At 47.0% G+C, this 23,527-nt stretch overlaps 1 protein-coding gene across 9 annotated transcripts in view; it reads right to left on the reverse strand.

Moving 5' to 3' along the window:
- Positions 1–23,527, reverse strand: part of RAB11FIP3 (RAB11 family interacting protein 3) — a 90,032-nt gene that overhangs the window by 5,486 nt on the left and 61,019 nt on the right. For 5 of the 9 annotated variants that reach the window (XM_081887970.1, XM_081887965.1, XM_081887964.1 and 2 more), the window contains 9 exons: positions 20,546–20,722; positions 13,785–13,919; positions 9,499–9,534; positions 5,987–6,080; positions 5,176–5,279; positions 3,781–3,921; positions 3,267–3,348; positions 1,143–1,280; positions 237–392 (listed from right to left, as the gene is read on the reverse strand). In XM_081887970.1, the coding sequence (XP_081744096.1) occupies positions 237–392; positions 1,143–1,280; positions 3,267–3,348; positions 3,781–3,921; positions 5,176–5,279; positions 5,987–6,080; positions 9,499–9,534; positions 13,785–13,919; positions 20,546–20,722 (1,063 nt within the window). The remainder of the gene's footprint in view (positions 1–236; positions 393–1,142; positions 1,281–3,266; positions 3,349–3,780; positions 3,922–5,175; positions 5,280–5,986; positions 6,081–9,498; positions 9,535–13,784; positions 13,920–20,545; positions 20,723–23,527) is intronic. The other 4 variants (XM_081887968.1, XM_081887967.1, XM_081887966.1 and 1 more) reach the window with 3 other exon arrangements.

Below are 23,527 nucleotides of genomic sequence, written 5' to 3' on the forward strand. Positions count from 1 at the left end.
GGACCAAAGATTCAACAGTTTAGTTAGAAACTTGCTCATTTATTTTGACCTATCTCCACCAACATCTGACCTTTAGTTGTTCCAGCCAGCACATTTTTTTAGCATCCTCTTGCATTTAATTTGAACCAGACTCTGAAATGCAGGGCCAGTAGAGCTATACTGAGACCCACAATGCTCTCTCCTCCCAGAACCCAATTCAGATACAGCATAGAAGTCTGTAAGGGAAGCTCAAGTACCTGCTTGAGCCGCCTGATCTCTTGTTCCAGTTCTGTCTCCCGCGTCCGGCTGTTATATTCCTGGAGGCCTATGCTGCTGCTCCTGCCCCTTCGCTGTTCTGCTTCCAGCTTGAAGAGCTGCAGGTGCTCCAGCTGTTTCCTGAGGTCCTCAATCAACTGCAAGGCAAGGAAGGCAAACTAGATTAGTGGAGGACTATCGCCCAGGAGCACTAGCCCATACACACAAAGCGACTCTTTATTGTAAGGAGTTAAATGGGCTGGAGCACTAGGTGCGCAAGGCAAAAGGCACAAATGCCTCTGCACTGATAACAATGTAATATTTATTCAAAAAGGACAGACAGGAGGCCTTTGATAACCTAGCACTCACCCTGAAATGAAGTCTTAAACATAATCCTATGATCCACAACTAGTTCCACCCAAAGCTGGAGATCAACAGCCAAGGGCACGACTGATAAGGGCCAAGACTTTACAGCAGGGATGGGGAACCTGTGGCCCTCACTATGATGCTGTGACTCTTAACTCCTATCAGCCCCAGCCAACACATGCTGATGGGAGATGTAGCTCCAAACCTCTAGAGGACACCAGGTTGGCAAAGGTTGGTTTAAGCAATGCATTTTGCTAAACATAAGAGTGAAAAAAGACAAGGAAAAAGCCTGCTCTGGAGGGGATGGGGTGAGTTTTTGTTTCTTTGTTCTTGTTCTTATCATGTATTTTGTGCTTTTATTTTATTTTTTATGTCGTGAACCACCTCAAGATCTGTGGATAAAGGACGGTATACAAATTTAATAAATAATACAAATAATCTAGTCAGAAGATGAGTGAGATATCTGGGGTGGGGGTGAGGCAGGATAGCAGGGAGTGCCCCATGGTGCAGTCCCCCTCTGGAAGCCAGCAGGCTCTGCTCACCTCCTGGGTCGATTCCTTGTCCTTTTGGAACTGGTGCCTCTCGTGGGTCAGTTTGTCTCCCAACTTCCTCTTGTTCTCCTGCTCCTCATTGAGCTGCATTGTGAGGTCTTCTATCTCGTCTAGCAACTTCTGCTTCTCCTGGAAAAAAAAAAAGCCCGGGAAATGAAACTGTGACCCTCCCAACACTCTCGCCTCTTCCGAGCACCTCTGAAGTCCAGCAAGACCCCATGCCTTCCTTCACTTGGAAGAGGGACACTGCAGGACTGATTGCTACCAAGCTCAGTTAATATCCCTGTATCTCAAAATACACAACATTGGTATCCAATTCAGGGCTGTTTGAGCTGACACACTGTCCACAAGCAGTTCATGATGCTGAGAGCAGACTTGAGGAGGAGCCCACAACCAGCCATGTCAGAATTTGTGTTGGCAACTAAAAACATTGGCCTGCCACTAGAGGGCAGAATGGCAGCAAGCAAGGAACATAAGAAACCTGCTTTAAGCAAGGCAAAGGGGTTAGAAATGTACAAGTGATCCAGACAAGGTAACACATGCTGTTAGTTGGGTTTTATTATTATGGATGTTGCTTGAAACTCTCTCCTCATCAGCAAAAGTGGGAGACCCCTTGGCCAAACACGAATGTAATAGGGGGCCTTAGGCATATCTTCCCCTCAGCTTTGTCACCCCACCCGCATCTGTTAAGTGGAATAAAGTGACCATGCATGTTGCAAAAAAGCAATAAAAAAGAACTTCTTCTTCTATTAAATTTCTAGCTAGCGGCAAAGAAGTTGCTGAGATGAGTTCTTACCACAACTATCAGCTTGTCTTTTTCAACATTCTCTAAAATGTTGACCAGATATGCTTTACATGATGGAATAACCACCAGTTTTCAATATCTAACCAAAACAATTATTTGCTACCAGTAACAATTAGTAACTAGAAGCCTAACTGAAGGTTGCAACTCAATACCCTAAGTATTCAACAATGCAGCAAAAATAGCCAAATTAGGCTTCCGAAAAGCAGGACAAAAATAGCCTCTTGGATTGAAAATCACAGAACAAATAAAACTGTAGATTTTTAGACAAGGAACCTCTCTTTTTTAAAAAAATGTATCGTTCAGAAACCATTACTCTCAAGTTAAAAGGACAAAAACTGAAGGTACATACTATTAGCTGACATTTGAAACAAGGTGTCAGGATGTCTGGTTTTGATACCAAGGGAAATCCATCTGTGCAAAATCGCACATATTGCCCATTTTGTATAAAATCACAGAATTCATATACAATGTTAATTTCCCAGTTACCGTATATACAGGGTGAGTCCTTTAAAAGAGGACCCGTGGATACAGAGTACACATGTTCCACAGGGCCTCTTTTAAAAGACTCACCCTGTACTTGGATACAAGCTCTTCTTGAAAATCACCAATTACCTGCTACAAAATTCCCTTTAATTTCCTTTCCTCTTATCTGAAGGAGCTGAACACTTGTAGCCTTTATCCCAAAATAAAAATCTCACTCACTTGCACTATGTTTTTTATCTTGGATTACAGGTGACCCACCCCTTGCCCCTGCAAAAATTAAGCCAAAATCTAATCACAACCCCTCCAACCGAGCCTTCCACTTGATCATATAAGAGAAAGTTGATGCAGTATCATCTTAGGATAACCGCTATAGCAAATCACAGGAGATACATCATACATTTCTATGCATATTTACTCCAAAGAAATCCCTGCTATATTCAGTGGGGTTTACTACAAGGTAGGTGAACATAGGGATTGGAGTCTAAAAGTGATAGGTTTGAAGTTACAAGGCAGCCTAGGCTCATATTCAGAGAAAGGCTAGTATTTGACCTCAGGGGGAGACAAATAATCAGAGATTTGCATAAGTGCATGGCCTAAAGCAGGTGTGCAGCATCTCTGGCAAGAGCAAACTGAGCACAGCTTGCTCTGAAGGCAAGGATGCTGAGTAACGGTGGGATAATTAATGCTGTGTCACCGAAACATAGAGCCATATGCATTTTTCTTTACCGCTGAGAAATTCTGGTCCAGAGGAAAGCACACCACCCCTTTTATTTTTAAGGCACACAGAGGCATATTACAAAAATCTCTGCCCGGCAGAGGCACCTCACCTCCTCTAGCCTCTCAATATTGGCTCTCAGGCAAGGGACGCAGGACCGAAGTTCGCCATTCTCATCATCCAGCTGCTGTATCCTGCAGTTCACAGAAACAAGCATAAGCTTGGAAATGCACTGCCACCCCTGCAAGCAGAAGGCCTCTCTGCCTGGCCCTTGTGACTCTCCCCAGGCCACACCCCTCACTGGCCTTGGCTGGCCTCGTGTGCCCTTGAACCCTGATCTTTCTTCTCACTTGCCTGGATGGAGAATAGAGACGTGTGTGTGAGTGTAAATAACTGTACAAAGCCTAAAATTTACACCGGTTGCTCCACCCACCTTTAGCCTGGTCCCAACCACCCCTGGCATGGGAACCCCTAGAAGGCTGTCCAAAGGGGAATGTAGCCCCACCAGCACCAACACGTGTTAACTATATGTTGTACGAATAAGGGCTTCCTTTTTTACTTGCTGAATCTTCTGCCAGTGAATGTAACTGGATGACCCCGAGTCTCCATGCATTTGCCAACCGTACCGTGCTTGGAGGTTCTCGATCTCAATGCTCTTCTCCCGCTCCATCTTGCTCAGCAGATCCCGCTGTTTCCGGATTTCATCCATGAGGACCTCATCTGATTTCAGCTCCTGCTCTTTCAGCTGCTCCTCCAGGGCATTCGCTCTGTGAAGACATAGAGAGGTTGTAGAGTTCAGTGGCTGACACTCCACAGGGCAACTCCCCCTGGAGCACAACTGTTCAGGCGAAAAAGCATTTTGCACACAAATGAAGGAAAATAACATTTGGTATAGGGGTCATTTCACCATGCCGATTCTAACATGTAATTCTCTTATTGTGTATACTTGTTTTAAAGTTGCTGGTTTTATTTATATTTTGACAAAATACAATATTAAATTTGTTTTTACTGTTCGCTCCTATCAATATTATTTGCTTACTATTTCAGGTAAGGTAAAGGTAAAGGTACCCCTGCCCGTACGGGCCAGTCTTGACAGACTCTGGGGTTGTGCGCCCATCTCACTTAAGAGGCCAGGGGCCAGCGCTGTCCGGAGACACTTCCGGGTCACGTGGCCAGCGTGACATCGCTGCTCTGGCGAGCCAGAGCTGCACACGGAAACGCCGTTTACCTTCCCGCTGGTAAGCGGTCCCTATTTATCTACTTGCACCCGGAGGTGCTTTCGAACTGCTAGGTTGGCAGGCGCTGGGACCGAGCAGTGGGAGCGCACCCCGCCGCAGGGATTCGAACCGCCGACCTTTCGATCGGCAAGTCCTAGGCGCTGAGGCTTTAACCCACAGCGCCACCTGCGTCCCTACTATTTCAGGTAGTTCTTTGTAAATGCTTAGAAACATAGAAAATGTGTTTAAATAAATAGGAAGTATTCTATTTGAAATGGCACACACCCAAATTATTGGGGCATGGAGGGGAAGCATGAGGCCCATAATGAAATCCAAAAACTGCACACCCTATCATTACAATATTAGCTGAATCATGTCCCCCACCCAATGATTTGAGCATTGGCCTAATTTATTTGTTTAAACCAAGGGTCCCCTGCTTTATAAGTTGATCAACTTATATAGCTGTCATGGACCCTAACATACCTTACCAAAATGCCGAACCACAATAACTAAATAAAAGAGAAAAATTATATTGAGTATAGAGGAAAATAGAACACTGAGCTGACCTTGATGCTTTCATACACCCCAAACCAGAACCAGTTCTCCTCTTTCTCATTGTCTCCACCAGCTAAATAACAGAGCATGATAAAGTAAATTCTACTAACGATTGATAGGGCTGTGTCATGTCTCAAGCCCTGTCATTCCACACAACTGTGTCACATGCCATTTCTGAACACACAGACAGGCTCGTCTCAAAGCTGACACCTGTCATGCAAGCCAACCTCCCACCCACCCGCTTTTTACCTGTGCACCAGCTGTAGGTTTTCCTGCTTTAAGCGGCTGTGCTGCTCCCCATTTGCTGCCGTGTCCTTTTCCAGCTCTGTCACTCTTTTCTCTAGGAAGATCACCTGCAGAAGGAGCAGTGAGAGTCAAGCATTAAAAGGCCTGTCCTTCTTGCTTCACCCATAGGGCATGAAAGCCAGTCTGGGGCCAGAGGTTTTGGTCCAATTCAAGAGCAAGCAGCTCTAACCAGTTGTACACTTTGTTTCCTCCGCACTTCACGGTCCTTTGCTTAACGTCATATCCTTGGCTCCTTAGTCTGTAATACCCAAAGCCTCACCTTTTGGGAGAGATTTTAAAATAGAATGCTCCTTCTTGGTAATCCATTTGAGTCAATGCTCAGGGCTGCTGTTTCAAAACCCTTAAGATGCTGGACGCTCGCATATCCTAAGCCAGTGCACCACAGCAGCAGCAGCAGCAGCTGGGAAAGTGAGGGGTGGCCGCCTTATAATCATGAATAGGGAACCTGTGGCCTTTAATAAAGGATGGGTTAGAAATTTTTCTAAACACATAAAAAGTAAAGCATCCCAGTGGCCATGCAGGATGGGGCTGGTGGGAGTTGGGAGCCCAAAATTGTCTGGAGCAGTACTGGAGCAGCATTACACTCTGTATGAGTCACTGGCCTGTGTTAGTCTCCTCCTGATCAGGAGACATATCCAGATCTTTAACAGAGAGACAGACAGACAGACAGACAGACAGACAGACAGACAGAGAAGAAAGCATTTGCTTCCACACACTCTAACAGTAATGCTTTCCAGCTGTAAAACACACCCACCTTATCAGTGATGTCCTCTTCCAGGCATTCGGTGTTGTTCCGGAAGGGTTCCTCCATGACATCCAGAGGGAGGGTTCCTGTCTGGTGAAGGTGCCTGTAATGAAGACAGACCAGGCCGATCCAAAGCAAGAAGACAATTAGAAGGACCATCATCACAGAGGAGAACACCAAACTAGCACAGTTGTGCATGGGTTAACATTTCCACCTTGCTCCTTTCCCTTCCTGCAGGGGATTCCATCATCAAGTGAAGTTTAGAAGCCCTGTCTGACTACCAGAGTTGGATTTCTCAATTAAAAAACCCCAAACACTTCTGTTTCACGGGCTACTGCCTGCCTACCCACAGCAACCCTCAATAGTCCTGTATCCTGAACAAGGTTGTCTGGCACCTTTGTGGGGTGGCAGAGAGAACAATAGCGTATTACCAAGTACCCACACTTACACACCTTTCCCCCTTTGCTCTTTGGAATATGGGATGATTAAGATCTGACTTTCTCCCACTTAATTTCTTTCTGATCTTCATGGCAGCGAGATAAAACACGTTCTTAAGAGCAATAAAGAACATGAAAGAGGAAGGACCGTGGCTCAACGCTGCAGCTTATATACTTCGCAGGCTGGACGTCCCAGGATAAATTGCTGGAGTGGCCAGTTTGCATCTGGGAATCCGACATTCAAATCCTCACCCACTCTAAAGCCTATTAGACAGCCTTGGGCAAGCAGCTGTATTTCAGTCTAATCTACTTCACGGGAAGAGCTGTAGCTCAGGAGCACAGCACCTGCCTTGCATTCAGAAGTTTCCAGGTTGAGTCCCCACATTTTCAGGTAGGGGCAGGAAATTTCTCTGCCTAAAACCCTGGGGAGCCACTGGCAGTCAGTGTAGTCCATACTCAGCTAGGTGCAAAGCATAAGGCAGCTTTCTATGTTCTCTAAGAGGCAGGCTGGGAGGCAGAGAGCAAATTGGTAAAATACTGTATTTTTTGCTCCATAAAGCTCACTTTTTTTCCTCCTAGAAAGTAAGGGGAAATGTCTGTGCGTGCTATGGAGTGAATGCCTACGGATGGCAGGGGTATCTGCTGCAGTCATGAGCAGAGGATCCATGGTTCCCCTTCCTTCCCTCCTCTGTGGCTCGCTTTGAAACAGCAAAGCGGGAGAAGAGCCACTGAGTGGGGAGGAGAGAGGGACAGAGAGCCTGGTTGCAAAGCACGGATCCACATGGATCCTCAGGATTTTTGCACTGAGTCACCCCAAATTCACCATCAGATCACATAGCATGTCCATAGCTACAGCTTGCACCAAAAAAATCACGCACCGACTGTTGCCTGGGGCCGCAGTGGTGCAAAAACGTGGTTACAAAGCATGGACCCCAAACTCACCGTCAGATCACATGTCTGTGGCCACAGCATGAACTACAAAAATCATACATCCACTGTTTCGTTTAGAATATTTTTTTTCTTGTTTTCCTCCTCTAAAAACTATATGCGTGTTATGGTCGGGTGCGTGTTATAGAGCGAAAAATACGGGTATGTTGAGACTTCTGCATTGCAGGGGGTTGGACTAGATGGCACTAATGGTCTCTTCCAACTCTACAATGCTACGATTCTATGCCCCCACACCCATGGAAGCTGCTTCCATTTTAACACTTCTCCTTGTGTGCCTCTGTTGTGGTCCAAAGGCCATCTTTTTATGACACGACACCCAGGTCAGACATTTATCAGCTGTTAACTAGTAATGCACTTTATCACTTAAAGAGTGTTCAATATTCCACCCAAAGGACAAGGGGGAGGCAGGCTTTGGGTGTCCTCTGCCTTCCCCACCCACCATGCAAAGCCTTAACACAGAAATTCATGCACCGAGAGACTGTGAACGCATTGTGGTGTTTGAAGGGTGGTTAATAAGAGGTGATTAATGATAGGTTACAGGTGGTTAATAAAAGTTACACTGCTGATCAACCAAAGGAAAGCATGAAAAATATACAGGCAGCTTGGAAGCTATGGACCTCATTCCATATCTCCCTCCACAGCAGCAAAACCTGTCTCTTGCAAACAAGGCAGAGCCAGAGTCAGGTTTAGTAAAGAAATGCCACCCCAAAAGCCCTGCAAGAGGGCAAGCACAGCCTCCTCCCTGATGGCCCAGGCCATATGGCAGGGATAGCTAACCTAACCCAGAGGTTGCTGGACTACAGCTCCCATCATCCCTAACCACTAGTCCATGTTAGGTGGGGCTGATGGAAGTTGGGGCCCAGCAGCATTTATTTGGAGGATGCCATGTTAGTTACCTCTGGCTGTGGTGGCAGGAGGAGGACACAGCGGTGACTGGGCAATCAATATTGTCCCAACCAGTGTGCATGTCAGAAAGAAACTGGTCCCACTGGCCAGCTAGCGTGAGAGGGTTGGTGAGCTGCATCCTGCCCCCCAATGAATGAGGAAAGTGAAGTAAAAGCTCCAGTCTCATAGGCAGTTCTCGTGGGTGTTACCTGGGGCAGGGGTGTGTGAGAAGCCCCTCCCATGTAGTTTTTAAATGCTCCTCTATCTCTTCACTTCAGAGGTTCAGGTTGGGTATAAATGTAATAAATAGAATAGAATTTGCAGCGAAAGCCACACCTAATCCAGTGAAGAACACCCACCCCTTGTGCAACTTTCATAGTTTAATCGTGAGTCCCGAAGGGCGGACCAACAGATGGGTATCTACATGCTCTGGTTGAATTTTGGCAAATCAGCAGCAGGATGCTATTCCATAATGACGGGTTGGGGGAAGAGAGCAAGCCAGAGGAGGAAGAAGCCCCAAGAATGCCCTTTCTCACACTTTGTTCTTTTTGCAACCTATGTGTAGAGAATAAAGTGTGTGCTGGTGGATGTCTGAGATGCTTTAACAGGAGAGCCCCACGTGGAGAAAGCAGTCTCCCAAGGTACGCTGGGCAGAAGCCTTACAGCTTTTACCCCTGAGACAAGGTAGCCTTCCAAATTTAAGTGCTAGACTGGTAACAAGGAGCAGCATGTCAGTTGGTGAGTAGGGCAGATGGAGGACAGGTCAAGCAATCCGGCCCTCCTGTGCACCCAGCATAGAAACCAAACAGGCTACAGGGAGGAGAAAAGCCCCCTCCTCTGTATCCAGTGTGGAATGCAGGTTCGCTGTGTCCCCCTTCTCCACCAGCCCCCCGCAGGCTAGTAAAAAAATGGCAACCCCCAAACTGCAAGACTCCTCAAATCCAAGCAAAATATAAATAGAGCCTCCAGGAGTACTTCATCCATTCCCTCTGGGACAAGGAGAAAACATACCAAACAAAGACCACCCACATGCACTTCTAGCATGCAACGCCGAAAGATGTAACTGCTCAGGAGATGTACTTTTTTAAAAAACAAGGAAAGAAACTGCCCTCATGCAGTCACTGAAAAGAGAAGGAGGAAGGAGAAAGAGCGACCTCCCACCACACGGGGGGGGGGGACCCCATGCAAGGAAGCTGTCGAGTGGGCTTTGAGAGCAAGCGCAGGGAGAGTAAAAGGAACATCAGAGCGTACCTGGCTACCTTCTTGCTTGAGAGCCTCTTATTTGGACTGTGGAATGAACAACAGGAAAACTAAGTCAGGAAAACTGACACCCAAGAGCAACAAGCGAAACAGGAAGCAAGCGAAGACAGAGCGGCAGGGGCATATCCTTTACAATTCACAGCACAAATGCACAACACAGCACACCCAGGCCATGCACCCCATGTCCCGCCCCATCCCGCCCCAAATCTAAACCCAGCCAGAGGCAACATCTTTTCTGCACACGTTTTTAGCAGCGCTGCAACATCGGAACGGAACAAAACGGGCCCTCTGTGGTGTCTGCAGGAGCGTCCACCGCTCCTCTTCCCCCCGCGTCCGTTCACTGGCCAGTCCTGAAAACAGATCCCGAGGCTAAGAATAGAACTTGAGTGTGGTGGGACTTTCGGCTTCTGCTGGATTTAAACCCACCTGTCAGCCAAGCGGGCATCTGAGCCCCCGATAGCAAGGTGCAGGGAGTGCCAAGCAACGTACCTCAAACAGGCGCACCACAGAAAAGGTCTGTGGCACACAGAGGTGAAGCCAAATGCACACACCTGAAAAAGCCCCACTACGAACCAAGGCTGGACGTGCCTTGGCCATCTTTCTAAGCAGGAGCTTCTGTCAGAGAAAGAGGAGAAGGGGCCGGAAGGATGACTGGAAACACAACAAGAAGCAGAGAGAGGAGAACCCAAACCTAGTAAGTAGTGGGGCTGAGAGAACTCTTAAAGGTCACCCCTAGGAAAAAGGTTTCTAGCCCAAATTGTGGCATCACCTTTTCTGACCTCTAGAGGTGTGTATATCTGTTTCAGGGGATACGTTTTAACTGCTAAGATATATAACACTTAGGAGCAACAGCTTGCCCAAAATATTTTTATCCACTGAGGCAAAGGACAAGAGGGCATCTGTCCCCCATCTCCTACAATTCCAAGAGCAGAATCTGACCATGGTCACATCTGCACCATGCATTTAAAGCACTATGGTGCCACATTAACAGCCAGCGCTTCTCTCAGAGTTCATTGGGAAAGGTGAATTTATTGTTAAAGCACTTGGGGAACTGTAGCTCTGTGAGAGGAAGAAAGGGTCTCCTAACAACTCTCAGAACCTATAACAAATGACAGTTCCCAGAATGCTTTGGGATAAGCCATGGCTGTTAACATGGCAGCATAGTGCTTTAAATGTTTGGCGCAAGTGTGGCCTGGACTGGGACTTTAATCTTGCTTCAACACTGGGAAAGGGATTGTCTCCTCCACCACACATGAAGGCAGCAGGCTAGTTTAGGGGGTGCATAACAAGTCTCTAGCACACATAGCTCTGACCTCCACCAGAGGAGAATGCCCAGGAGGCTCAGCAGGAATGGCTGAAGGTGCTGCTGCTGCCGCCACTCACCTGCCAGCATCCACCACCTGAGGCGACTGCTTCACTTTGCCTAATGGTAGGGCTGGTCCTTAAGAGCAGAACATAATATATGCAAACACACAGAGAGGTATGGATTGACCGTTGCAATAGGTTTTTAAGCTGGGTAGCTGCCTATCAGAGAAGCTGTAGGAGTGGGCTTCTTGCATCAACAGAGAGTCACTAAAAGGTATTGGAGGTCCTTTTCAATGCTGAGATTCTATATATAGCACCCTTAATGCATGCAGTGCTGTACAGAGAAACATGCAAACAAAGGTCAGCCTCTTCTTGGCATTTACAACCTAAGTTCCAGTGGAGAGAAAGGGGAGGCATCTGCGTGTAAAAACGGCAACATGGATTTGAACATACTTTAGCAGTAGGCATGTCATACAGGCACACGCAGCCAGCAGTGGCCGCAGGTCAATGTTGGCAGTGGCACATGGCACCAAGACGTCCTTGCCATGTTCAGAGGTGGCTGCTGCCCACTTGAACTGGTAAGGCGGAAGACAGGGGGAGGGACCAAAAGTAGGTGGAGCCAGAGCCAATGACAGGCACAGCAAGAACTAGAGTCAAAGCCAACTTTTGTCGCCCTCCTCCTCCCTGCTGAGTGCTACAAGGGGCAACCCGGAGCCTAAGGAGAAGGAAGCTGATCGGCTGTGTCATTCCTTAGACTGGCAATGTGTCGGAGTGGGCAGGTGGGGGCTGGCTGAAGGTAGACTGAGGTTAGAGGGCCAGTGCTCCACTTGCCCTGATATAGCAGCCTCCACTGTCACACCATCTCTTCCCCAAACCATGCCTTCTGTGACTTCCCCTTGTGAACATCCACCAGAAGGAGTTAGGGATGTTGGACATTCAGCATAATATAATTGCTGGAAATCTATGAAGCAGTATGAAAAGGGGGTTCTCGGAATACATGACATCTCCTTTCACAATGTTTGCAATGCTGTCATAAGCCTTTGATCTCACCACACCGATCTAATGCAATCATTTCCTTCAGGCTGGAAGGGGCTGGTATCTGAGTGGCAGGACACCTGCTTTGCATGCAGAAGGTCACAGGTTCAACCCCCAGCATCTCCAAATAAGGACTGGGGAAGAGCCCTGCCTGAAAAACTACTGCCAGTCAATGTGTGGACAATACTGAGCTAAATACCACATTAACTCAAATGTAAAGCGCACCTTTCTTGGCCAAATTATATCGTGAACATTAGGGTGTGCATTAGATTCAATGGCACATTAGATTCAAGTAAATGCAGTAGATCAATTGACAAGACTACAAACCTGCACACATACTCAATCAAGCTTACTTATTGAGTAGAGCTGCATAGGATTGCACTGCAGCAAAGACTCTCATGTTCCTCTTATTTGCCTCCTCTCCTCCTCCCATCTGCCATACCCAACTCCATGCCTTCTGCCATGGCTTATCCCAACATCTGCCAACATCTGTGCTGACTGAGGCTGATGAGAGCTGCTATCCAAAGCAGGTGGAGGGGGCTAGATTGGTGACAGCTGCCTCATGGCTTGCAGCGATTGCTACGGTCTCCATTTACCAAGCCTGCCCAACATATTCATCTACAATTCTCAACCTGCTTTCTAAAACCACCATTGCCTCGTCTTGCTTGAAGCCCCCCACCTCTTTCGCTAGCTGCTGCCGTTCTCCACGCCCCGTTCTCCTTAGGCCAGCATGGATCACAAAGGCACCAAGGAGGAATCCAGAAACGCCACATTTGCTTCAGACACACAGATTAGTTCATGCAAAGGAGATTAATTGCAGAGCAGAGAAAATGCAAAAAGGAGGATTCTCACTGGCAATGTTCTTCCTGGTTTTGAAGGGCTAGAGATAGGGTGTTTTCACATGCAGCGCTAACAAACACCTCCATCTCTCAACATTTTTTTTAAGGGCAGTCAACTGAGTGCAAGTTGCACAGACACTGATGTGCATTATCAGCAGCCAGTTATCAAGACTGCGATTCAGAAACAGCCTTCCTCCCTGAAGAAATACACACAGGCAGTGAAGAGGGTGATGGGGAAGGGCTGTGGCTCAGTGACAGGGAAGCTGCTTTGCATGCAGAAGGTCCTGGGTTCAATTCTCTGGCATCTCCTGATAGGGCTGGGAGGGGCCCCTGCCTGAAATCCTGGACAGACCCAGACCAGAACTGACATAAAGGGGTCAACAGCCTGACTCAGTATAACTTGCTATGGTTTGTCTCCAATCCCGAGCTCTACTTAAGAGTCGATCCACTGAAATTAATGGACAAAACTAACTTGGATCTATTGCAGTGGGTCCACTCTTGAGTAAAACTTGGGGGGCCACAACCCTATGATCCTATCTTATGCAAGAAAATGGTAGACTTGATATTACTAAGAGGATGTGGGTGGGGAAAACCACAACTGAATAATACACTTTGGCAGGCAAGCTGCTCCATCATCACACTTAGCAGTTTTAAATTTGTCATTTTTGTAGATAAGCTCTGGGGTTTAATTTTATTACAATCGAGTGGTGTATAAAATAAATCTTGTGAAATAAACCAACCAACCAATTTGGCAAACCTCAAAGGAAATAGGCCCACCCTGCAGCGTAAGCGCCCCAAATATCAAATGATCATTGAAACAGGGGGCAGATATCACTTAAAGCTGCCTGGTAGGCAGATTGGCAGAGGCTAGATTCAAACTGGAGACTTCCTGATTCACGGTTCAGCCTTCAACAACAGACAACAGCAGTTCAGGGCCCTTCCTCTGTACGTACTGCAGACGTGATTTGTTAAAAAAGAAAGAAGGAAGGAAAAAAGCGAGCACCCATGCTTAGCAAACCATGCAAGTCCTACTTTCCCAAGAACATATAAATCATGCAACTTTAAAAAGAAGAGTGTCTCATGCCCCAAACAAGTTACCTATTCATTTCAAGATCATTTAGGCGAGCAGACAGGTCCTCGAGGCGGTTGATTTGTTTGTGGCACTGGGTACAGTAAAACTCAAACGCCTCGTCAGTGATAATGCTGTGCAGTTTCGCCGCAAGTGGGTTGGTGCTAGAAAAATCACAAGTGTGTCATTCTTGTAAAAAAGGAGAACATTGAGGCAGAGCCCCTCGATTCCACCTGTGGCTTCCAGAAGTTGAAAGAGACGACGACGGATGCTCTCGAGTAGCCGATTTTGGAGGCAGGTGGTGTTTTGTAAAAGAAAGGTGTGGGCTAGTTAATGCCATTTCAAGGAGACAATGATTTGCTGCCTCTTTCCAACAAACTGCCACTTCGCCTCACGAATCACTTAAAGATGTGCTGAGCGTCTTAGAAGACCACTTCATGATTTTTCTGCCTGTTGCAGAAACTGTAATGCACTGTGCATGATTTTTAATTGTATTATTACTGCTTCTTTTGTTTCTTTTAATTTGAATTTCACTTTATTATAGTTTGAATTCCATGAACTGGTGGCCACTCATCCAGCACACTAAGACCCTACAGAACAAACTGCAGCATTTCCTGATGTATGGTTGGAGCCACATTTTCCTTCTTATGGATTTTAACAACTGTGCCTTTGGGTTGAGGAAAAGGGTGTGCATGTGCTCAAGTTGGTATTTTTTTCCAATTAAAAAAGCATCAAGAAAAATACCATTCTAAATCAATATGGATATTTAATGTGGTGTATGTGCCTTCTCTCATCTTCAACCACAAATCTATAGACAACACGCCATGAGCCACCTAAATGAAGCTTGCAGGCCACTGGTGGACTGTGAACTGCAGTTTGGGAATACCTGCAATAGAGTGTCCCAACTGGTGCTCATCTGTCTTGCTAGAAGCCTTTGCAAAGGTCATTATCAGGAGAGCCAGATCCCATCCACACTACATAGGATACTGGATGGGAATGTCAAACCCAGGAGCCAAATATAGCTCTCCAGGCTATTCTATGTGACCCTTGGAACTCTCCCCAAGCCAACGTAGTTGCACGTGATCTGTGCCAACATTTACACATGTAGTGATCTGTGGCAGCCATTTTTGGTACTGTGACAGCTAAAAAAAAAAAATTGCAGTAAGGATTTAAAATAAGTTTGAGGGAGGCAGGTGGTTATACCTCCCCTCCACTGAAATAAACTTCTGGAAGCCACAAGGTTTAAATCGGAGATAAGGTTAATAGTGAAAACCACAAAGGAGAGGTTTAATTCAAATACACACACACACACACACGCAAACACAAACATAGACACACAGAGGTGTGAGCTGGTAGAAACAAGGTTAAATTTACAAACACCTGGAAAGACAGTAAACGACTTGGCTCAGTTCCTACTGTTCTGCTGAGCAACTTACATCTCAGGAGGAGGCTGCAAGCATCTTCTCGGATGGAAAGAAGCAACAAGCTAAGCAGCATCAGGGTTTGGAGGGCCCTGGGGAAAGACCCCCTCTTTGTGCCCCCTCAGTGAATGTGCATCCTTTACTGCAGCTGGTCCAGGGGGCTCTTGTCAGAGGGACCCCTGCAGGAATATGTGGGTCTGTGGCAGATGTCCGAACATGCTGCCCTGGGGTGCCAGAACTGAAGCCATTGCAAACTACAGGAGCTTCACACTTCTTGGTGTGCAGTCAAAAAGCTTTGGCACTGTATGCATAACAGCATTCTTGTACCAAGCTACTGATTTCAGATGAAGTTGTTCTAAAATGTGCAATAAACTCCCACAATTGATCCCCTTCCTACCCCCAAAGAAGTCATTCACTTTTTAAAAAAATATTATTTTTTGAACACTGCGGCCTAGCAGGAGCTGAAGCTTGGACGGAGGAGGAAAAAAGCACACTGAAGAATCAAACCTAGAGAAGAACAAGCTCTGGTGCTAACTGATACAACACTTTCCATTTCGCTCCACACGATTTGGAGTGCAATGCTCCTTCCTTGAGAGCAGGAAAAGCTTGCAACTTGTTAAATGCAGAAACACCCCGCTTTGGAAATCTGGACTTGAGAACCACCTCTGCACAAGTTGCAAAGCAAAATGTTCCTCTCTGTGTAAATGCTACAGAAGAAGAGTTTGGATTTGACATCCCGCTTTATCACTACCCGAAGGAGTCTCAAAGCGGCTAACATTCTCCTTTCCCTTCCTCCCCCACAACAAACACTCTGTGGGGTGAGTGGGGCTGAGAGACTTCAGAGAAGTGTGACTGGCTCAAGGTCACCCAGCAGCTGCATGTGGAGGAGCGGAGACGTGAACCTGGTTCACCAGATTACGAGACTACCGCTCTTAGGCACTACACCACCAAAAGCTGTTGCTTTTGCTTAAGTAAGGGCAGCACTGTGGGGAAGACTGGGAGAAGAGAGCAAAACCAATCCGCAAATAGAAGCAGCACTCTGTTCAGCACAGAAAGATGTTCAAGTCATTCTCAAGCTACACCGCCATTGTGTTGCAGCATGGAGTGTGGCTGTTCCGGAGTCCACCTCTCCACTCCCTCTCTCCCCCATCCTACAATAGACAAGCGTTCTGTGGTCGCTGAGCATGCGGCATGTTTTTTAGCCATCCCTCCTGTTTTTCCTGATTTTTTTTGTATTCCCACTTGGGATTTAAATGAAGTTTTTTTAAAAAAACACACACAAATTGCTGCAGAAATGAAGGGAGCTGAATTCAAGGTTGGAAAAAATGAGAAGCAGAGAGAAGTCAACTGATCCATCCATCCTTAAGTATAACAACCTCAGGAGGGCAGAGAGTCGAGGACATATTTGTATGCAGTAGACCTGCTTGCTGGGACAAGATGGCAGCTTCTGAGCTAGGAGAGGAGTAAGATGCATCTTCCTGTTCACATCTCCCTAGGAAATCCCTGCTCCTGCTGGACCACTGACAACAGGAAGCCCTTCAGGCCATTTGTGCAACTCTCCCTATTTTCTCCTGCTCACTCAGCAGGACTAGCCAGCGCCAAGCATCCTGTCAACAACCACACAAGCCGTTAGCAGCCGGTAGCCAGAGACCAGCTCAGCATCTTTCAGGGGCATCCCCTTTGGCAAACAGCCTTAGGACAAGACAGCCCCAGGTTGCATCTGCAAGCTAGAGGCTAGGAGAGACGTTTGCTTGAAATCCAGGAGAGCTGCTGCCAACCGGTGGTCTGATAAGGCAGCTTCCTCTGTTCCTATGACAAAGTGGCTCCTCCTGCTTGCCTCGTTTCCCAGCAGGTTCATTTGGCACCAAGGTATGGTCAATCGGCACATGGCCTTACTTAGATCCCATCAAAGCACTCATTTCCTTGCATGGAGGGAAGATGCGTTTGCACTAAGCTGCTGGGTGATTTGCTAGCACACCTGGCAACCTGGACCCATTGCATGCCAAGGGCACAGGCCATGATGACCTGTGTGCCGCAGGCATATGTAATCCAGGTAGAGAAACATTTGCACAGATATGGGAGAAATGCCCTAAAATGAAGGCATCTCTATGGATTGCATGGGAAAGGCAGGAGAAAGGTGGTTTATTATGCTCAGAAGGCATCAGAGAAGGTATGCGACACCCATCATCTTCCATAGCTATTTTGTGCAGCCGAAGAAAGTATCGCTCTCTCACACAAATCATTTTCTCCCTGCTGCTTAGGACACATTTATATGGATCTGTAGAGGTGAGAGAAGCAGGATTTGTGGTGCACAGGGCTTTTTGTCACAGCTCAGTGGCGGAGCATCTGCTTTCCATGCATAAGGTCAGGCTGGGAAGGACCCTTCTCTGAAACTCTGGAAATCTGCAGCGAGTCAGTGTAGACAATACCAAGCAAGATGGACCAATGGTCTGACTCAGTGCAAAGCACCTTCCTATGTTTGCAGAAGGAGAGCACCTCTGCTTTTCGTGTGGATGCTGTCAGCTTAAAACTCCAGGTAGAACGGGGCAAGAGTTCTCTCCGAAATCTTGCAGAGCCAGTAAGTACAGACAAGATTGAGCCAGATGGACCGACGATCTAACTTGGGATGGTGCAGCTTGCTATGTAGCACAGTCACTTTCTTCCTGCTGCCTGTGTGTTGTTGGCTCACAGCTATTCCCCTGCACACTCAGCACACAGAGGGGAGAAAACTGTGGCAAGGTGTGCCCTGGCGGCTTCAGAGTATCAGTGTGCTGGTCCCGGGGGTAAGGTACTATGGGTGTAAGCAGAGTCCACACGAAGAGGGGCGAGGTCCGAGGCGGAGAGCCGGGCGGGGAACAGGAACGCTGGAACAGGAGGCTGAGCACGGAACAGGAGCACCGGATGGTCAGGAACAGGAGGCCGAGCAGGGATCAGGGACACAGGAAGGTCCGAAGCCAACAACGACGTTGCTCCCGCAACCTGGGGCCGGGCTGACTGGGCTTTTATCCTCTTCTAAGGCCGGGGGCAGTCCCGGCCCCCAGGAGCCCCGCCTCCTCTGGCCTTAAGGCGAGCACTCCTCCTGGGGGCAACCAGTTCTCTTCGCCTCTCTGCCCTAAGCCTCTGCAGATCAGGAGAGGCCGAAGGGTTACTGGGCCCTGGAGGAGGCTCACCTGTGGCCACTGAGTCGTCAAGCCCCTCTGGGGCCAGAAGGGCTTCACCTGGGGCCAGCTCCTGATGCTCTGCCACAGGTGCAGGCTCTTCAGCATCTAGGCCTTGCCCCAGTTCAGCCGGCCCTGGAGGCGGGGACTCCTGTGCAGGCTGGGATTCCTCTGGTTCAGCCTCTGAATCGGAATCCCAGGCCATCACAATCAGGCTGGTAAACAAGCCAACTCGATACCAGCAAAAACCTGTTTGGTGGAAGTGCCCAATAGCCAAGCTAACCCCAGCTGGGTGGGGAGTGCTGAGAATGTGGAGACAGCGCGACCAGGCAGTGCTGGGAACTTGCTGAAACAACCAGACCTTCCCATCCGCCAGTTGACCCACGTTTGATATGCTAGTGTGCCGCTGCTGAAAGTACGCCCAAGTGCTTGTGGAGCTGTGATCAGGATGTGTGTGCGGGAGCAAAAACTTTTTATTAGTCTTCAATTACAGTCTAATAATAGCCCCATTATAACAATACCAATTTATAATACAATTATTAATACCAATTGTTCAAATATCGAATTATATAATTTAGATGAAGTAGGCCCCTGCATGCTGGATTTGATGGATTGATTATTTGCATTATTTCTGCGTTCCAAAATCTTATTAATTTCAATTACATTCCGGTCATAATAATAATCCCTCATACAACAGCTGCAGTATTAATAACTTCTATTCGTGTTTATTAAATGATTTATAAAACTACAAGTGAGGAACTCAAGCTTTATTCTTGTTCTTCCTGTGTGTGGCAATTATTCTGTCCATGGTGTTTCTTCCTGTCCTCGTAAGATGTTATGTCTTTCTTTCCCCCAGTTGTTGTTGTTATCCATCATGCCTTGGACGGAGCTGATATCCCACTGTTGTTCCAGAAATTTCTCCCTCACCCTGTCCCGTGCTTCACTGTTTTGTAACTTTAACAACAGCTGCAAAAGTCACTCTGTCCCAATAAATAACCTGTTGTCACCATTTTTCCTTTCAGCCTGGGAAGAAGAGTGATCTGTCAAGCTGTAGATGACTCAATAAAAACCTTATCAGTTCCTTGGCAGTTCACAGACTCCTTTCATCCTTCCTTCCAACTGAAGATATATGAGCAATTATACTTCCAATTAAATTAAATTCCTAGTCCTCTTAGCGTTATTCAGTTCACTTTAAACAATAAAGAATGGGGAAGAATCAGCTCTAAGTTTCCATCATAAACCTTTTGCAAAATAGAGCTTTCCTCCCTTTTTGCTTTTTTTACACTCACAGTTTCATTTGATGTTATATTCCGTATTTATAATCCAATTTCTTCCATCGTTGCTTGTACAAATATAATTTGAACTAATGTTCAGAGGAGGGTTGCCGAATCATAAATGTAGAGAAGAAAACTTTAAATAAAGAAACTGTAGGCTCCCCTCCCCCTGTCTTTTGCACCGAATGAAGTCTTATCTCAAGTTCAAACTTTAAAGTCCTTGCAGTTGGGTTGGCTCTGGAATTTGTGATCTCATCTCTTCTAGCATGCGCCTGTACTTTAGTTCAATTAAACTCTAACAGGAGAACCTCTGCTTCTTAATGGCAGCGTTGGAGGGTTTTCGACAGGCAAAGTGCTTTCCTTGCCAGAGCGAGAGCCAGATACCAAGATGAACTGCAAGTAAAGCCCATTCCCCCTGTCCCGGGGGGGGGGGGGGATTTGCAAGGATAATTACGCTTAATCATCCTTGTTTTTCCTTCACCAACGATCTCCTGCTGTCGTGGGGCTGCCTCCGTTAAAGCAGAGCAGAACTGGAAGCCGTGTGTTGGAGCAATCTCATGACTGTTCACCAATACTGCTAACTGCACAGCTCTAATAGATTTCCCTCCAGCCAATGTTTACTGCAGCCTTTGCCAACCTGTGCCCTCCAGATGTTGCTGGACTACAACTCCCATCAGCTTCAACTTGCGTAGCATGCTGGCTAGGGCTGATAGGAGTTGTAGTCCAACTTTATTGAGGGCACCATATTGGGAAAGGTTGGTTTAGCGGCTGGCTCAAAGACATATAACCAGAGTTATCTGCAACAGTTATTTTCGACACCGCAACCAGTGGTGGTGGTGCTGAAGATAGGCTACGGAAGAAGCTTAGAGACAGGCACCAGCCAGTTGAGAAACGCTCAAAATGCAGCAACATGAGACACAGGTTCTGGCCATCTTACCTGGGGGAGAGGAAGGATGAACTGCTGAAGCCACTTTCTCCGTTGCACAAGCTGTCTGAGAAGAGATCCACCTCATTCCCTTCCCCGTAGTCCTCAAAGTGCTCCTCCCCGCTAATTACGGTGACGATGGAGTGATTGTTAATGTCCGAGGTCAAAGGAAGCTCATGAGGGTGAGATCTGTTGGTGGAAAGGGAAGTCAGTATCTCAAGAGAAGGAATCAAGGAGTTCACCACACCCACCGCTTCCAACAAATGACGGCCACACCCCTGCAGAGAGCGGCATTGATGGAGTCATGCTCAAAACTGCTGCCTGCAATATTATTATTTATGACATTTATCAGTCATTATGTAATCATTTATGTATTATTACATTTATCATGTGGCTTCACCACAATGGCATTCAGGATCCAAGCCTGAGGCTCCCTATTCTTGACCTGTATCATCTACAAATTGGCTTCCCATTATTTAAAGCCACCAAAGTCTGCACATGGCCATCACCATCACTTCCTGCAGCAGTGAATCCCACAGTTACACCCGATGGCATAGAAATCCTTCCATTTTTCTATCCCTAATCCCTTGGCAAGGGACGTGGGTGGCTCTGTGGTAAACCACAGCCGATCAGGACTTGCCGATCAGAAGGTCAGCGGTTCGAATCTCCGCGACGGAGTGAGCTCTTGGTGCTCGGTCCCTGCTCCTGCCAACCTAGCAGTTCGAAAGCACGTCAAAGTGCAAGTAGATAAATAGGTACCACTCCCGCGGGAAGGTAAACGGCATTTCCGTGTGCTGCTCTGGTTCGCCAGAAGCGGCTTAGTCATGCTGGCCACATGACCTGGAAGCTGTACGCCGGCTCCCTCGGCCAGTAGAGCGAGATGAGCGCCGCAACCCCAGATTCGGCCACGAGTGAACCTAATTGTCAGGGGTCCCTTTAACCTTTACATCACTATATATTTTGGAAAGTTGTTAGTTCATTCATTCACTATGCATTTCAGCACCTCTTAAGATATCATAATCAAATTTTGCATGATGATCCCCGAGATCAAAGAACAGGTTTCTGTCAGTGTTTGGATACGGTTGCACATCATTTTGAACCAAGGCGGCAGACTGAACTGATCAAAGCAATGGTGTTGATTTTATGCTTTCTTAGCAATGCCTGAGCAATGCCACTTACGGGATCTGCTAGTAGATAAATATTTTGGGCTGACTTGGTTAACAGGAGCAGCGGTGATTGCTGCAAGCTAAAAGGGAGCTTTTATGAACTTGGTGCCTTCCAGCTGCATTGGACTCATAGTCCCATCAGCCTCAGCCAGCAGAGTGCAAAATGCAGGGAGAGCCAGGGGCCTGCATGGCAGTCTTCTGCAGATGGCAGAATGGCATCTGGCTGGCTATTATGGGAACAATGCTGGATTCAATGGACCTTTGGCCTGATGCAGCAGGACTCTTACATTGGATGCAATCCTCCCCTCTTCCTTGTTTTAGTTTGGCGACCAAACCAATCACTGCTCTGCCTTGGAGTACACCACTCAAGCTGTGCATTCACACAAGGCCAAGGCATGTGACACATGACAGAGCTTGCATGCATACACCCAAGGCTGCAAATCTGCGCAGACCCAGCGTTGCAGAAGGTGCTGTGAATGCCCAAGCACAACGCAAATACAGCTGGGCCAAGCAAAACTTATGTCCTTTGTAGAAAGTGCATACAATAAGGCAGTGGCTGTATGGCAGGCAACCAATCTAAGAGGCAGCTGAATCAACGGTAAAATATTTTCAGCTGCACAGCCAACCCACATATTAAAGTGTTGCGGCATTTAGGACTGCATAATCCTATTAAGGGCCCAGGAACACGCTTTTGAGCAGTGTAACTTGTCAAAGGCACAGACGCCAGGCTTATCTCACAGATACCAGCATTCCGCAACAAAAAGCACGCCATCGTACATGGGTGCACAGCCTAGCAGACAGAGTCACAGATGCGAGTCCTCGTTTGCCATTTTAACCTAGATGAGTTGTCACTGGACAGGTCTTGGGACGTGGCCCTGCAGCCTCACTTCCCTGACTGGAAAATGGGCCTAAGGGCCACCCACTTTGCAAGATAAATGAGGTTGAATCTTTAGGTGAGCTGCAGATCTTTCAGGACTGAAGAACTTTAAAGGCTTGGAAAGGCTCTTCAAATATAATTTCTAAATCAGAGTAAGAAGTGGCTTAAAAAAAAAAGGACCAAACCCCTGCACCTCTGTGTGGATGAGAATTCGTGACACTGGTCCTTCCTTAATTCAAAAACAGGAAACCCAGAGTTATCAGCAATTCTAGGGATGCAAAAGTGTGTGCGCATTTTGTGTTAACAGACGGAACAGTCGTGCTATCATCCAGGAAACAGGAGGAGGAGTGAAGCTGTGTTCCTCACTGCTGATGAAAAATTCCCAAAAGCAAAGGCAATACAGAGATTCAGCTTGAAGTACTCCAAAACAAAATACACATGATGAAAAAGCTACAAGCATTGCTCAAGGATAATATACAGTTATGTTACTTTTGGGATTTGCTCCATTGTGTGTATCTGTGGGGTCTGGGTGTGTAACTGCATGCTAGTGTTATGAAAAGATTGCAAAAATCTGGGAAGCAATCTTCAAAAGAAATAAGTAAAATCAGTAAAATCGGTCATCTAAACTGGGCTCACAACTTGGGTTTAATTTTGATATTTGAGGAAGAGAGTAAAAATAAATACACTACACAAGGAACTAGTGACCTCTCCTCTGGCAGCAGGGGTACCACTCTGTTGGTGGTGTCACTTCCAGTTGCTGCTCAGCTGGTGTTCACCTGTGACAGGGCCCTTTCAGCAGTGGTTCCCCATCTGTGGAGTGCCCTCCCTCATTACTGACTTTCAGAAGACATTTTGAAACATTCCTGTTTAGCTAGGCATTTTTGATGGCTCAAAAGTACTGGCCGTGGTAAGTAAGCTTCTGGGAAAGGAGAGGAATGTGTCCCTATTTTG

The sequence above is a fragment of the Podarcis melisellensis genome (genome assembly GCF_964234715.1).
Source record: "Podarcis melisellensis genome assembly, chromosome: 14".
Taxonomy (NCBI): Eukaryota; Metazoa; Chordata; class Lepidosauria; order Squamata; family Lacertidae; genus Podarcis; species Podarcis melisellensis.